Here is a 13566-nt window from a genome sequence, read left to right as displayed (position 1 = left end):
TCCATGACCATATTGATAAATCCTGTCAACATTTTGCAAGCATGACTTATAAAACTGATGGTTCAATACATTCACTTGTTGGCACTTGCTTTCTTTGGCATTCAGATTATGTTTTTCTCTAAGTCCAAGGGTATCTCATATATCTTACATAATGAGGAGAAACAGTATAATCATGGTCAGTTCTCCCAAAGATCTAAAACATTCTGCCACAATTTTATACTTTCTCCTTTCATGAATTAAAGTCAATATCTCACATTTTTTGAATGATTTCTATCAGGCCTCATCTCTTCACTTATTTGATCCTCTGCTGCCTCCATTATTTTGAGTCTCGAAGCTACTGATTCACTTTCTACCTTGTGTCTTTCTTCCCATTTCAGATGATTGTGCATAATGCTCCATTTGAAACCCCAGACATTCTCCAGTACTTTCCATAATTTTTTATGTTACTGTAATTTCTGAAGTTTTACTCTGCCATCTGTAGCGTATAGATCATCGTACGACTCCGTATCTGTCCCTGGAAATGTTTTGCAGTTATGGTTTCAAAGCCTTTGCTTTACCATTCTATAAGCTATCTGAAACCTTCTAGTGGCTCCATGTATACAAACTCCTTTCACAATTTTCAAACTAAGTGTTAGCAACAATTAAATTATGCTCTGCATTAAATTCTACCAGAGACTTCCCCTTTCATTCCTTTTCACCAGCCCATGTACATCTACCAATTTTACTTTCTCTTCCTCCTCAAATTCCAGTCCTCTGTTGCCACCAGATGTTTCACTATCTTTACTACTGAAGTAAACTTCTCTACTCTCATGGATATTGGCATCACATTTATCTAGACTTCAGCAGTACATTCACTACACAATGTCTGATTTTAATAGAGGAGTAATTATTGTCTCCCTTAAAGTATCCATATACTGGTAGATTAAATTGACTTTTGCTTTTTGTTGTAGGGTCACAGACATCCTCCACCCACTGCTCTGATTGCAGTTCCATTTCTGGCATAATACAGTGGACTCTTGTCTCAGCCGCCATAACATACTAGCACACAAAGTCAGCTGTACAGATTTAAAAAACACATTTTTTCATAAAATATAGCATCCATCTAGCAGAAAGATTTCTCTAACACAATTCTTCATGTAAAATGAACTGTATTTTTCTTCTGATATGTCTATGGTGTTAGGTACTTTGTATGGCTTTAATCATCAATTATAAAACACAGTAATGTGCAGTTTCTTGATGTTCTCATTTACCACAGCAGTACTGGGCTTTGAAATGACGCACAAGACACACTATAAATCTTAATCAAAATCAAATGAATTTCTGTTGGTGATAAACTGTGCCAAAAAAATAAAAATAATAAAAAAACCAACCCTTTGACTGATTTCAAAGTCATCTGTGTGTCAAGCCAAGAACATTTCACACTGCCACTGTATTTGCCAAACTTGTGAGATAACAAATTGTATGTGACAACCAGAGCTCAACTGTAGGCACAAGGCATGAATTAAGGAACAAAAATACACCACTGAAATTCTGCGAATGTTATTGGCAGCCGGAAAAAAAGGAAGACTTATATATGAATGCAATTTATTACTTACACTGAATACTGAAAGCTAGTTATCCAACTATTGAAAATATTTTGCCGCACAACCCTACCACATTAAATAATTAAGAACCCCCTTTTATCAAGTACTACGGGCAAACCAGATTGTCTGTCACAAGAAATTTCACATGAGGTTCTCAAAATTCCATTTTTCCTCTTTCTTTAAGGAGCTCCCAAATAACAGATGTCTCATAAAGCACTGGTAACATAACAGCATTAATAGTTTAGACACACTTTATCTGTGTAATAGCTCACCAAAAAAAGGTGTTTCATTCGTATACCGAATGCAAATCTGGTTGCATTAATGACTGTAGACATAGTAATGCTGCACAGCACGATAATTTTACTAGGCAGGATTAAATTTCGTTAAAGTTCTAACAAACGAGCTCATAACAGATTAAGTTAATGCTGGTATGGTGTGCTAATCATTGTGCAACAGTTATCCAAATGGGGCAAACAGAAACGCAAGAACTGCTGTGCTACTTAACAGGACACAGTGAGGTAATACAACATAACTTCACCGACCAAGTGCCACTACAAAGTCAAATGCAAACAGAAAGAACTGAACTCAGCAATACAGAATAATCATTGAGATTACCACAGCATGGCAAGGAGTGCTGATGGATTCAATAAATGAGTACAAATGCGCTCACACAATCAGAGCCACAACATCATATATGCAGGCCCAAGAAATACAGAAGCTTTCAGAGTTCAAGAACACATTCTGTAGTGCTGATATGCTGTCCCTGTCACTAGAACCAGAAAGACTGACAGTCTATTGAGTTTCAGGAAAACCGCCAGACGCTGATTGATGATGGTCAGCCTGCTACTTACTTGTTGACTTAAACACCAAGAGACGGTCAACCTGATGCAAACCACAGCTGTAGTCTGTCACTGCTGCTCACTTGGACATCACGGATGAGAAGATAAGACTGGTGAGCAGCCAGATTTTTTTGACAAACATTATCCGTATAAACAGATGTCATTTGGGTTCAAAAACACACTACCCACATTCCAGAGGTTATCGGATGGAGTTGTAAGTGGGTTAAAGCAGAGCACTTGCATGGTGTATCTGGACAAAACCATCGTATTTTCGAAGGATATGCCAGAGCATGCGACATGCTTGGAGGATGTATTCAGCAGGCCGTGATCTACCCATGTAATGTTTAGCCTAGACAAGTGCCATTTTGCACAAACACATGTAACTTACCTTGGGCATGTGGTTAGCAGGAAAGGTATTCAAACTGATCCTCATCTAACAGAGGCAATCCAGACTTCACAGCACCACAAACAACAAAATTATGGGTTTATGCAATTATCATCACATATTTGTTAAGGATTCAGCACATGTCATGGAAGCCCTGAATCAAATGTAGTGCACAGGCGAGAAATTCCACTGGTCAGCATAACTTCAAGCAGCATTAATTTTTGTTGCAGCACTTGGCTTTCCTGATTTCGAGGTCTTTATCTTCTCCTGTGATGACAGAAATGGAGTGGTTGGTTGTGTTTTGAGCAAGAACATTCAGCAGCATATGCGTCAAGACAATTGAAAAAAATGTAGCGTAACTCCACTATGGAAAAGGAGGTGGAAAAGGAGATGGAAAAGAAATGGTCAAATTAATGTAAACCATTTCTTTTCAATTATTTTATTTCTCCTTGTATTATCAAAGGGTAGACAATATATGGCATAAATTTAGAATAGGTATAATGTTAACTTTTTTGGCAGACACTGTATCTTGAGAAAATGGTTTTAATTTTGATTAGTCAGAATAAGGAAAACAAAATGTCTCAAGAAAACTGTTGAAAAAAAAGGGAGGGGTCGTCTTATAGTCAGGGGTGTCTTATACCCAGGTAAATATGGTATCTGCAGTATGTAGTTTGCACTTATAACACTGAAATGCATACTGGTTCAGGTCTGTTGCCTTCCAACGTGGTGTACAGTAGAAAAATGGCATCCCTCTTTGATGCCATGATTCCTAAGTTTGGACCAGACTGTGAATCAGATAAGAAATTTGCTAAAAGAATACGGGAGGTATGGCAGAAAGTAAGGTGAGCCAATACTAAAGCTTTGGAGTGACAGGAAAGTCCAAATAGCATGTGAAACTACAATAATATGGAGTGGGTCAAAATGGTATTGGTCATCAACCCCTTACACACCCAAGAGAAAGATGAAAAGGTTTTTGACAAAGTATCAGAATCCTTATTAGGTCATCGAGATGACTTCTCTGGTTAGCATTAGAGCACAGTTTCTGACAAATGTCTCTCCATGTGTATAGAGTTAAACCTTTTTGAGCAATGGTAGATCCGTTTTCACAGGTCCCAATGACGGAGTCAGTGCGTGTGAAAACAATTAGCAAAGTTTGGGAATATGTATCAGTACACAAGCAGGATGCGCATAGCATACCCTATGCATTAAGGTCACATGATAAATAGTAGTAAAGTTTAGCTGTACCACATCTACAAGTTGTTCTATTCTTGTCAAATGTATATGGAGTTGGAGTTGGGTCATTATAGTACTATTATAGGCACTTTTTTTTAGCAGTTTTATTGTATATACATATATACAATTTATTGTATATAAGGAAGGAGGGGATGACAGGAGTTCCTTTCCTAGGTGACTAATAACCACGTGCAACCAAATGGATTGTGGTAATCATGATGTGTCTGCACAGCATCAGTGGACAAGCAATGCATGAAGCTTGCGTCTGTCCGTAGGAAGCAGGTCTGTTATTTTTTTGACAATTGAATGTATTGCAGATGAGTCACCAACAGACATTTAGATTGAACACTGACATGTGGGAAGTAAGAAACCAGTCCAAGGACTGCAATAAGCATTTGTAGGGCTGTATAAGGAAGTGAAGGATAACAAAGTCCTCACTGAGGTACAGGGTAAATACAAGGAATTGAGCACGTCATAGGGCAAACTGAGAGCTCAACTGACACAAATCACTGGCACTATACCACAGATATTAATTTGTAGGAAATGAAGATGGCTCAATGCAGGAGGGAAAATATTAAAAACAGTATTTGGGACAGCAGATAACAAAGGTATTTGGGAGCTGAATAACACAGTTAGGCAAGTGTAAACACTGGCATACACCACCAAAGCTAAGTAGATTGGCATACAGCACAATTGTCAAACTTTGAGCAAGATGTTCTGACCAGATCCAAGACGGTATGTGAGTTAAGCATGGGTTTACCCCAATACACCCAGGATATGAAGGGAACAGTAATTTAGGAGAAATACAAAAGCAACTGAGCTTACTATACAGTAAACGAGCAATAGCCAGTTTTTTATGAGCAATGGCACATAAACTCAATGATGCACGAATTGAAGATAGGTCACTGCAGAAAATACACTCCTGGAAATGGAAAAAAGAACACATTGACACCGGTTTGTCAGACCCACCATACTTGCTCCGGACACTGCGAGAGGGCTGTACAAGCAATGATCACACGCACGGCACAGCGGACACACCAGGAACCGCGGTGTTGGCCGTCGAATGGCGCTAGCTGCGCAGCATTTGTGCACCGCCGCCGTCAGTGTCAGCCAGTTTGCCGTGGCATACGGAGCTCCATCGCAGTCTTTAACACTGGTAGCATGCCGCGACAGCGTGGACGTGGACGTGAACCGTATGTGCAGTTGACGGACTTTGAGCGAGGGCGTATAGTGGGCATGCGGGAGGTTGGGTGAACGTACCGCCGAATTGCTCAACACGTGGGGCGTGAGGTCTCCACAGTACATCGATGTTGTCGCCAGTGGTCGGCGGAAGGTGCACGTGCCCGTCGACCTCGGACCGGACCGCAGCGACGCACGGATGCACGCCAAGACCGTAGGATCCTACGCAGTGCCGTAGGGGACTGCACCGCCACTTCCCAGCAAATTAGGGACACTGTTGCTCCTGGGGTATCGGCGAGGACCATTCGCAACCGTCTCCATGAAGCTGGGCTACGGTCCCGCACACCGTTAGGCCATCTTCCGCTCACGCCCCAACATCGTGCAGCCCGCCTCCAGTGGTGTCGCGACAGGCGTGAATGGAGGGACGAATGGAGACGTGTCGTCTTCAGCGATGAGAGTCACTTCTGCCTTAGTGCCAATGATGGTCGTATGCGTGTTTGGCGCCGTGCACGTGAGCGCCACAATCAGGACTGCATACGACCTAGGCACATAGGGTCAACACCCGGCATCATGGTGTGGGGAGCGATCTCCTACACTGGCCGTACACCTCTGGTGATCGTCGAGGGGACACTGAATAGTGCACGGTACATCCAAACCGTCATCGAACCCATCGTTCTACCATTCCTAGACCGGCAAGGGAACTTGCTGTTCCAACAGGACAATGCACGTCCGCATGTATCCCGTGCCACCCAACGTGCTCTAGAAGGTGTAAGTCAACTACCCTGGCCAGCAAGATCTCTGGATCTGTCCCCCATTGAGCATGTTTGGGACTGGATGAAGCGTCGTCTCACGCGGTCTGCATGTCCAGCACGAACGCTGGTCCAACTGAGGCGCCAAGTGGAAATGGCATGGCAAGCCGTTCCACAGGACTACATCCAGCATCTCTACGATCGTCTCCATGGGAGAATAGCAGCCTGCATTGCTGCGAAAGGTGGATATACACTGTACTAGTGCCGACATTGTGCATGCTCTGTTGCCTGTGTCTATGTGCCTGTGGTTCTGTCAATGTGATCATGTGATGTATCAGGAATGTGTCAATAAAGTTTCCCCTTCCTAGGACAATGAATTCACGGTGTTCTTATTTCAATTTCCAGGAGTGTAGTTTACCATAAGGCAAACAAACCATTAAGTTCAGTGTTACTGCCACCACAATTCTTAAAAGGGTTGCAACTAGTGGAGGAAGAATTCCCTATATAGCTATGGCATAAAGCAAAAGTGTTGGTGAAACACTTTGCAATGTTTTACCACATAACAAATGTGAACAGAGCAAATGGACAGAGCACAGTTATATGTGTTAGTTCGACTACCAGTTGTAGGGATGAACACACCGTATAGATATTACACAGTTCACCCTTATTCAGTAAGACGGACAGTTATGGGAAGAATGGTTCAAGTAAAGATGCGAGATATTTTAATTATGTTTAAGCACGGACGAGCTCACACTCTTATGTCTCTGTGTGACCTCAAGGAACATTCGAGGAGAATATCATCATTTGTTAAGCCACAAAAACACAGACTGATGCACTGACAGGCAACATGCAACTGTTTCCGGGGAAACAAAGACAATGGATGATGGACAGAAATATTTGCATCACAGCCTCATTTTCAAAAGACAGACACACATTGGATATACTTAGTCTTTGCACCAGGGTCATAATTACGAAATGCTATAGGGAGGGAAAACTTCAGGGCACAGTATAGTTTGAGTTATGTGATAGTGGCATTTTGGTGAATGGCTCAACGTGTGAGATAGCTGTGACAAACTTCTGCCTCTCAGCTAAACTCAAGGGTATGCCTGGACTCCAATTTACTCTCTCTACTTTATATTGGCCAGAGAAAATGCCTGCAGTACTGCCAACACAAAATCTAACTTATCTTACCAATACCCTGAATGCTAATCTCATACACTCCTTACACACACTGATAGTATCTCAGCAGGGCAAAATTTCCATGGAGCAAATGTTTCAACATATTCAACAATACTACAGGAGAACCAATGCTGAAATGTGGCAACTATAAACATTATGACCACTAGTTTTGCCCCATTACTGATAGTAATGGGGCAAAATCAGATGTAGGAGTATTCATTATCCAGAATTAGCCACATATAATACACCTATCAAGTGGTTAACTAGCATAAACCAAGACATGAAATAATGGAATTGTAAATTAGTATAACTTTTGAAAGAAGGAAATAAGTATAATGGAACATAATGATGAAAGAGAGCTCAGCAAGCCGAAACTCTAGAATTAGGAAACAATCCATGTAAGCCAGTTCCCAAGAACAACAAAATTTTGCACCATGTACATTTACGTAAGTAGATCTAAAAATGTCATGGAGGGTAAGGAGAAGCAAAATTTGGGATGATTTTCTTTGAAATAGGGGAGGAATGTTACACTGCAGAATAATTTTACTGGGCAGGCTTAACATTTTGTTAAGGTTCTGACAGGCGAGCTCGTAACAGATTAAGTTAGTGCGGGGCTGGTGTATCAATCACTATGTCAACATGGTGTACCACCAGTGCAACATACCACAGAATAGGGCAGACAGATATGCAAGCATCACTGTGCTAATCAACAGGGTACAGTGAGATACCACTATGTAACTTCACTGACCAAGTACGACTAAAAAAGTCAAACACATTCTGCTGTGTTGGCAGAACCAGAGAGAATGAAAGTCTGATCAGTGAAACATGCTGATTGACGTTCACCAGCCTGTTACTTGCTTGCTGACTTCAAGACCAAGAAGCAGCCAACCTGATGCAAACCACAGGTGTGGTCTGCCCCTGCTGCCTAATGGCATATCATGGATGAATGAGAGGACTAATGAGCAGCCAACCCTGCCCACTGCTCAGTCATCACAGATTATCTGCAAGCTGCCATCTTCACATTGATCAGGTAAGGTATATCCATGCTGCCCCTTCCCTGCTTTGACTCTTGAGTATCTGCTGCAGTATTGGTCAATCCCTGGTGGATGACTGGGGGCCTAGTTTTGACGACAACTGGTGCCCTGGACCAAAGTAAGCAGTCTTAAACTGAGTGCACAGCAGGCTGTCTTTGAGACTGTTTAACTGGTAGCTGTGCTGGGTCACTGCAGTACATCTGGGTGGTCTGCACCTTCCTCATCCCATTACCATAACCAGTACAGCATGATGCCATGGCACTGACCTGTGGAGGTGACATCATAGCTCATTGCTGAGGTATCAGCATTCCTTTGTAGTACATGCACCTGCAACCACCAGCCCAATACAGCACTGAAGACCACTATACCTTTGTAAACTGTGCTTGATCAACAAAAGCTACTACAGATAATGCTGAATCACTGACGTCTCTGGGCATACACAGGACCACTCACTCAAACTCTTTGCTCAACCTCTTGATAATGTGTACCCATCTCTGGGTCACTACAGAAAGAAAAAACTGTATCAATCATGGCTTTAGCTTCTGAAGTTGTTTAATTAATCAATCCCCAAACAAATGGCATCTTATTGGCAATTTAAATTCTTAAATGGTGGTAACATACTTTGCTGAAGAACAATCGTCACTTCCCCATTTCATCCACATAAAATTTATAGAAAATTATACTGCTGCAAGTTAATAATAGTATCAATATTGTAGTAATAAATTTAATATACATAAATGCACTATATCAGCATCCAGTGCAAAATTACTCGGAGATTCAACTGAAAATAGAAATTTTGTATTTATATCATGCACAGGCAAGTAAAATAAATGATTTCATCTTTTCTTAAAGCAAATGAACGACATACTTAGCTGCTTTATTGTTCCAATAGAGGAGAAATATTTCAAGAGGTGCAATTTCAAGAGAGAGAAAGCTGACTATGCAAGATCAGGTGAGTCAAAATTTACAATGAACATTTGATTAAATAATAAAAATTTTATGAGACTTACATCAATACATTACTTATCGACTGAAAGAGACATTTTATTGTAAAACAGACTGTGATCACGAAACAGAGTTGTGTGGTTTACAATTATTCAAAATTAATAAGAAATTTACTTACATATCCCTGTATTTCTGCAAACACTGTAGAGCCCGCCTTGTCAATTATTGCATCCACTTCCTCCACCACATCAAAGTATGCTTCATTATTTGTGTACTTCACACCTGTTCTTCGCCATGGGATATTTGATAACTGACCACTAGGCAATGTTGCACTCACACTGAAATTGAAGAAATGGTTTTATTAAGGTCTTTTCAACTTGAGTTTTGGAATTAACGTGCCAGTGGTGATAGCACAAGTGGATTATCAGGAAAAGTCTGTTTCCATAAAACAGGCAAGAAGTATAGCTCACAAGGAAGAAGTGAGGCACTGAAAGAAAACAAGCAGGAAGGGAGAGCAAGATTGGCTGTATGGTCACAAAACAAGATACATTAATTTTTACATGTGTAATCAAGTGAAGTATCGATTCACTTGGCAGATGATTAAAGCTAGCAAATTCAACCACTCTTCTGATAAAATGACTTTAACAAATGTGGATTTACTTCATGGCACTGTTACATTCGAAAGTTTGGGATTCAGTAGGAGTACCAATATGCCTACTTCATTATTTACAGAAGCTCACGCTCAATTTCTTCTGTACTCATACCTGCCATTTATTTTGTACCATCACCACCAAGTTATTACAGTTAAATATTAACTGAAAGATGAGGAACAACAAGTGGTCACAGGGACAAACACAGCTTAAACAAACACAAACAAGTCAGATAGTATAGCAAATTAATGAAAATTCCATGATGAAAATTACAAATAAAAATTGAGGGTTAACAACAATTCAACTGCTTGTGATGAATGAGTGGTTCATAGGTCCTCCTAAAGCACAGAAAAATTGTATCAGTTTTTGGTCCTCTTTTAGCAACACCACAACATGAGTTGCTGAAGTCACAGAAGACTTACACAGTGAGACGGTGTGTGTGTGTGTGTGTGTGTGTGTGTGTGTGTGTGTGTGTGTGTGTGTGTGTGTGTGTATGTGTGTATGTGTGTGTCATAGCTAATATACACACAACACCATGGCTCACCACAGTAATTTTTTTTACACACACACACACACACACACACACACACAGTTCCAGAGGTGAAGAGGTTGAAACAATGTAAGATGAAATAAGAAAAAAAAATGGCTCTGAGCACTATGGGACTCAACTGCTGTGGTCATCAGTCCCCTAGAACTTAGAACTACTTAAACCTAACTAACCTAAGGACATCACACATCCATGCCAGGATTCGAACCTGCGACCGTAGCAGTTGCACGGTTCCGGACTGCGCGCCTAGAACCGCGAGACCACCACGGCCAGCAATGAAATAAGAGAAATTATGCAAAGCGGAGACAAAAATTTAACAGTGATAAGGAGGCTGGAATTTAATAATATGAAAAAGAAGAGGCATGGTAGGAGAACGTGGATTGAGAGATAGGAATGAAAGAGGAAGCAACCTGTTAAAATTTTTCACAAAACAAAATTTAATCATTGTAAAAATCTGGTTGAAGAATCATGAAAGATGGTTTAATATGTGGAAAAAAACACGAAGGTTCCATATGTATCATATAATGGTAACGCAGAGATTTTGAAACCAGTCTGTACATTGCGAAACATTTCAAGGAGCAAATGTGAACTCAGAACATAATATATAGTTATGCAATGCGGATTAAAACCAAAGAAATTGCAGAAAAAAGAAAAAAATATATATGAGGCCTAGATGAGTTGAAATCACCAAACGTTGTTGATAGTTTCAAAAGCAGCATTAGGCAACAACTGGCTGAAATAGGCAAAATAAATACAACAGAAATTCCATGGGTAGCTTTGAGGAATGACATAGTGATATAGTGATGACAGCAATGTCAATGGCCATAAGACAAGGCTCAACAGAATTCTTTGGATAATACAAAAACATGTGAAGGCAATAAATACATCAGACAATTATACTGACAGAGAAAAAAAAGCATGCATGACAAAAGGAAAGATGTATGTCACGTACAGGAACATCAATTAAACTTCTGGATAAAAGAGAAGCACAAGAGCACAGATGGTAATCCAGTACTACGCGAAGAAAGGAAGTCATGGAGATGACAGGATATATACAAGAGCTGTTTACAGGAAATATATTTAAAGACAATATTACAGGAAGGGAATAGGCAGGGGACAGATATGAGATGAGGATGCACTACTCAAGAAGAATTTGGAAGAGCACTTAAAGACAGCCAAAACAAAACACCTGGAGTAGGTGACACTCCCTCAGAATTATTGACATTCTTGGGAAAACCAACCCTCACAAAACTGTTCTAACTTGTATGTGAGACAGAGGCAAAATTTCCTCAGGTTTCACGAAAATCTAATAACACCAGTATCTAAACAGTCAGATACTGAAAGGTGTGAGTATTATGGGCTCATAAGTTCTGGATGTCAAGTAACACCTGCTGTCTACAGAAGGATGAATGACTGACTGTAGCTGAGCTACTGGTAAAATGACAGTATGCTCTGGGGAAATGCAAGAACATAGTTTGAAGAAAAGCAAATGCATATTTATAGAATTTGTAGATTTAGAGATTTTGAAAATATTAGATGGAACACACTATTCGGTACTCTGCAGTTATTATGGATAAAAATACAGAGAGCAAAAATTTATTAACAACTTGTACAGAAAACAAATTGCATTTGTAAGGATCAGTGGATGTGAAAGGGAAGGAGCAGTTGAGAAGGGGGCTATATAGATTTGTAGCCTACTCCCAGTGTTATGGTGCTGAGCAAGAAGTAAAGAAACTAGACAGAAAATGGAAAAGGAATTAAAGTTCAGGGAAAAGACGTAAAAACTTGAAGGCTCAGTAATAACAGCATAATTCTGTAAGATAACAAAGTACTCTGAGTATCAGCTGAACAGAGTGGATAGTGTCTCGAAAAGAGATTATAAAATGAACATTGACAAAAGTAAAATGAGGGTACTGAATTATAGTCAAATTAAACTGTGTGATGGGGAGGGAATTAGATTAGGAAATGTGAAAAAAAAACAAGGTAAGTACTCTATTTGAGCAGCAAAATAAGTGACAGTGGAAGAAGTAAAGTGAATATAAAATGCAGACTGGCAATAGCAAGGAAAGCGTTTCTGAACATGAGAAATCTGTTTAAATTGAATTTAAATTGAAGTGTCAAAATGTCTTTTCTGAAAGTATTTGTTTCTACATCTACATCTACATCCATACTCCGCAAGTCACCGGACGGTGTGTGGCGGAGGGTACGCTGAGTACCTCTATCGGTTCTCCCTTCTATTCCAGTCTCGTATTGTACGTGGAAAGAAGGATTGTCGGTATGCTTCTGTGTGGGCTCTAATCTCTCTGATTTTATCCTCATGGTCTCTTCGCGAGATATACGTAGGAGGGAGCAATATACTGCTTGACTCTTCGGTGAAGGTATGTTCTCGAAACTTCAACAAAAGCCCGTACCGAGCTACTGAGCGTCTCTCCTGCAGAGTCTTCCACTGGAGTTTATCTATCATCTCCGTAACGCTTTCGCGATTACTAAATGATCCTGTAACGAAGCGCGCTGCTCTCCGTTGGATCTTCTCTATCTCTTCTATCAACCCTACCTGGTGCGGATCCCACACTGCTGAGCAGTATTCAAGCATTGGGCGAACAAGCGTACTGTAACCTACTTCCTTTGTTGTCGGATTGCATTTCCTTAGGATTCTTATAATGAGTACTCCCAGATAATTTATGGAATTAACTGCTTCCAGTTGCTGACCTGCTATTTTGTAGCTAAATGATAAGGGACCTATCTTTCTATGTATTCGCATCACATTACACTTGTCTACATTGAGATTCAATTGCCATTCCGTGCATTTCAGTACAATTTTCCATTGTTGCAACCTCTCGATACATTACAGCATCATCTGCAAAAAGCCTCAGTGAACTTCCGATGTCATCCACCAGGTCATTTATGTATATTGTGAATAGCAACGGTCCTATGACACTCCCCTGCGGCACACCTGAAATCACTCTTACTTCGGAAGACTTTTCTCCATTGAGAATGACATGCTGCGTTCTGTTATCTAGGAACTCCTCAATCCAATCACACAATTGATCTGATAGTCCGTATGCTCTTACTTTGTTCATTAAACGACTGTGGGGAACTGTGTCAAACGCCTTGCGGAAGTCAAGAAACACGGCATCTACCTGTGAACCCGTGTCTAAGGCCCTCTGAGTCTCGTAGACGAATAGCGCGAGCTGGGTTTCACACGACCGTCTTTTTCGAAACCCATGCTGATTCCTACAGAGT

General features: G+C 40.6%; 1 protein-coding gene across 2 annotated transcripts in view; it reads right to left on the bottom strand.

The window, feature by feature from the left end:
- LOC126297883 (AP-3 complex subunit mu-1) overlaps nt 1-13566 on the bottom strand; it is a 162536-nt gene that overhangs the window by 69927 nt on the left and 79043 nt on the right. For both annotated transcript variants that reach the window (XM_049989178.1, XM_049989179.1), the window contains exon 5: nt 9305-9464. In XM_049989178.1, coding sequence (XP_049845135.1) covers nt 9305-9464 — 160 coding nt within the window. The remainder of the gene's footprint in view (nt 1-9304; nt 9465-13566) is intronic.

This window comes from Schistocerca gregaria, chromosome X, assembly GCF_023897955.1.
Source record: "Schistocerca gregaria isolate iqSchGreg1 chromosome X, iqSchGreg1.2, whole genome shotgun sequence".
In the NCBI taxonomy this organism is placed as follows: domain Eukaryota; kingdom Metazoa; phylum Arthropoda; class Insecta; order Orthoptera; family Acrididae; genus Schistocerca; species Schistocerca gregaria.
Note: the sequence above shows the minus strand (reverse complement) of the source record. Positions and strands in the feature narration are given on the sequence as shown.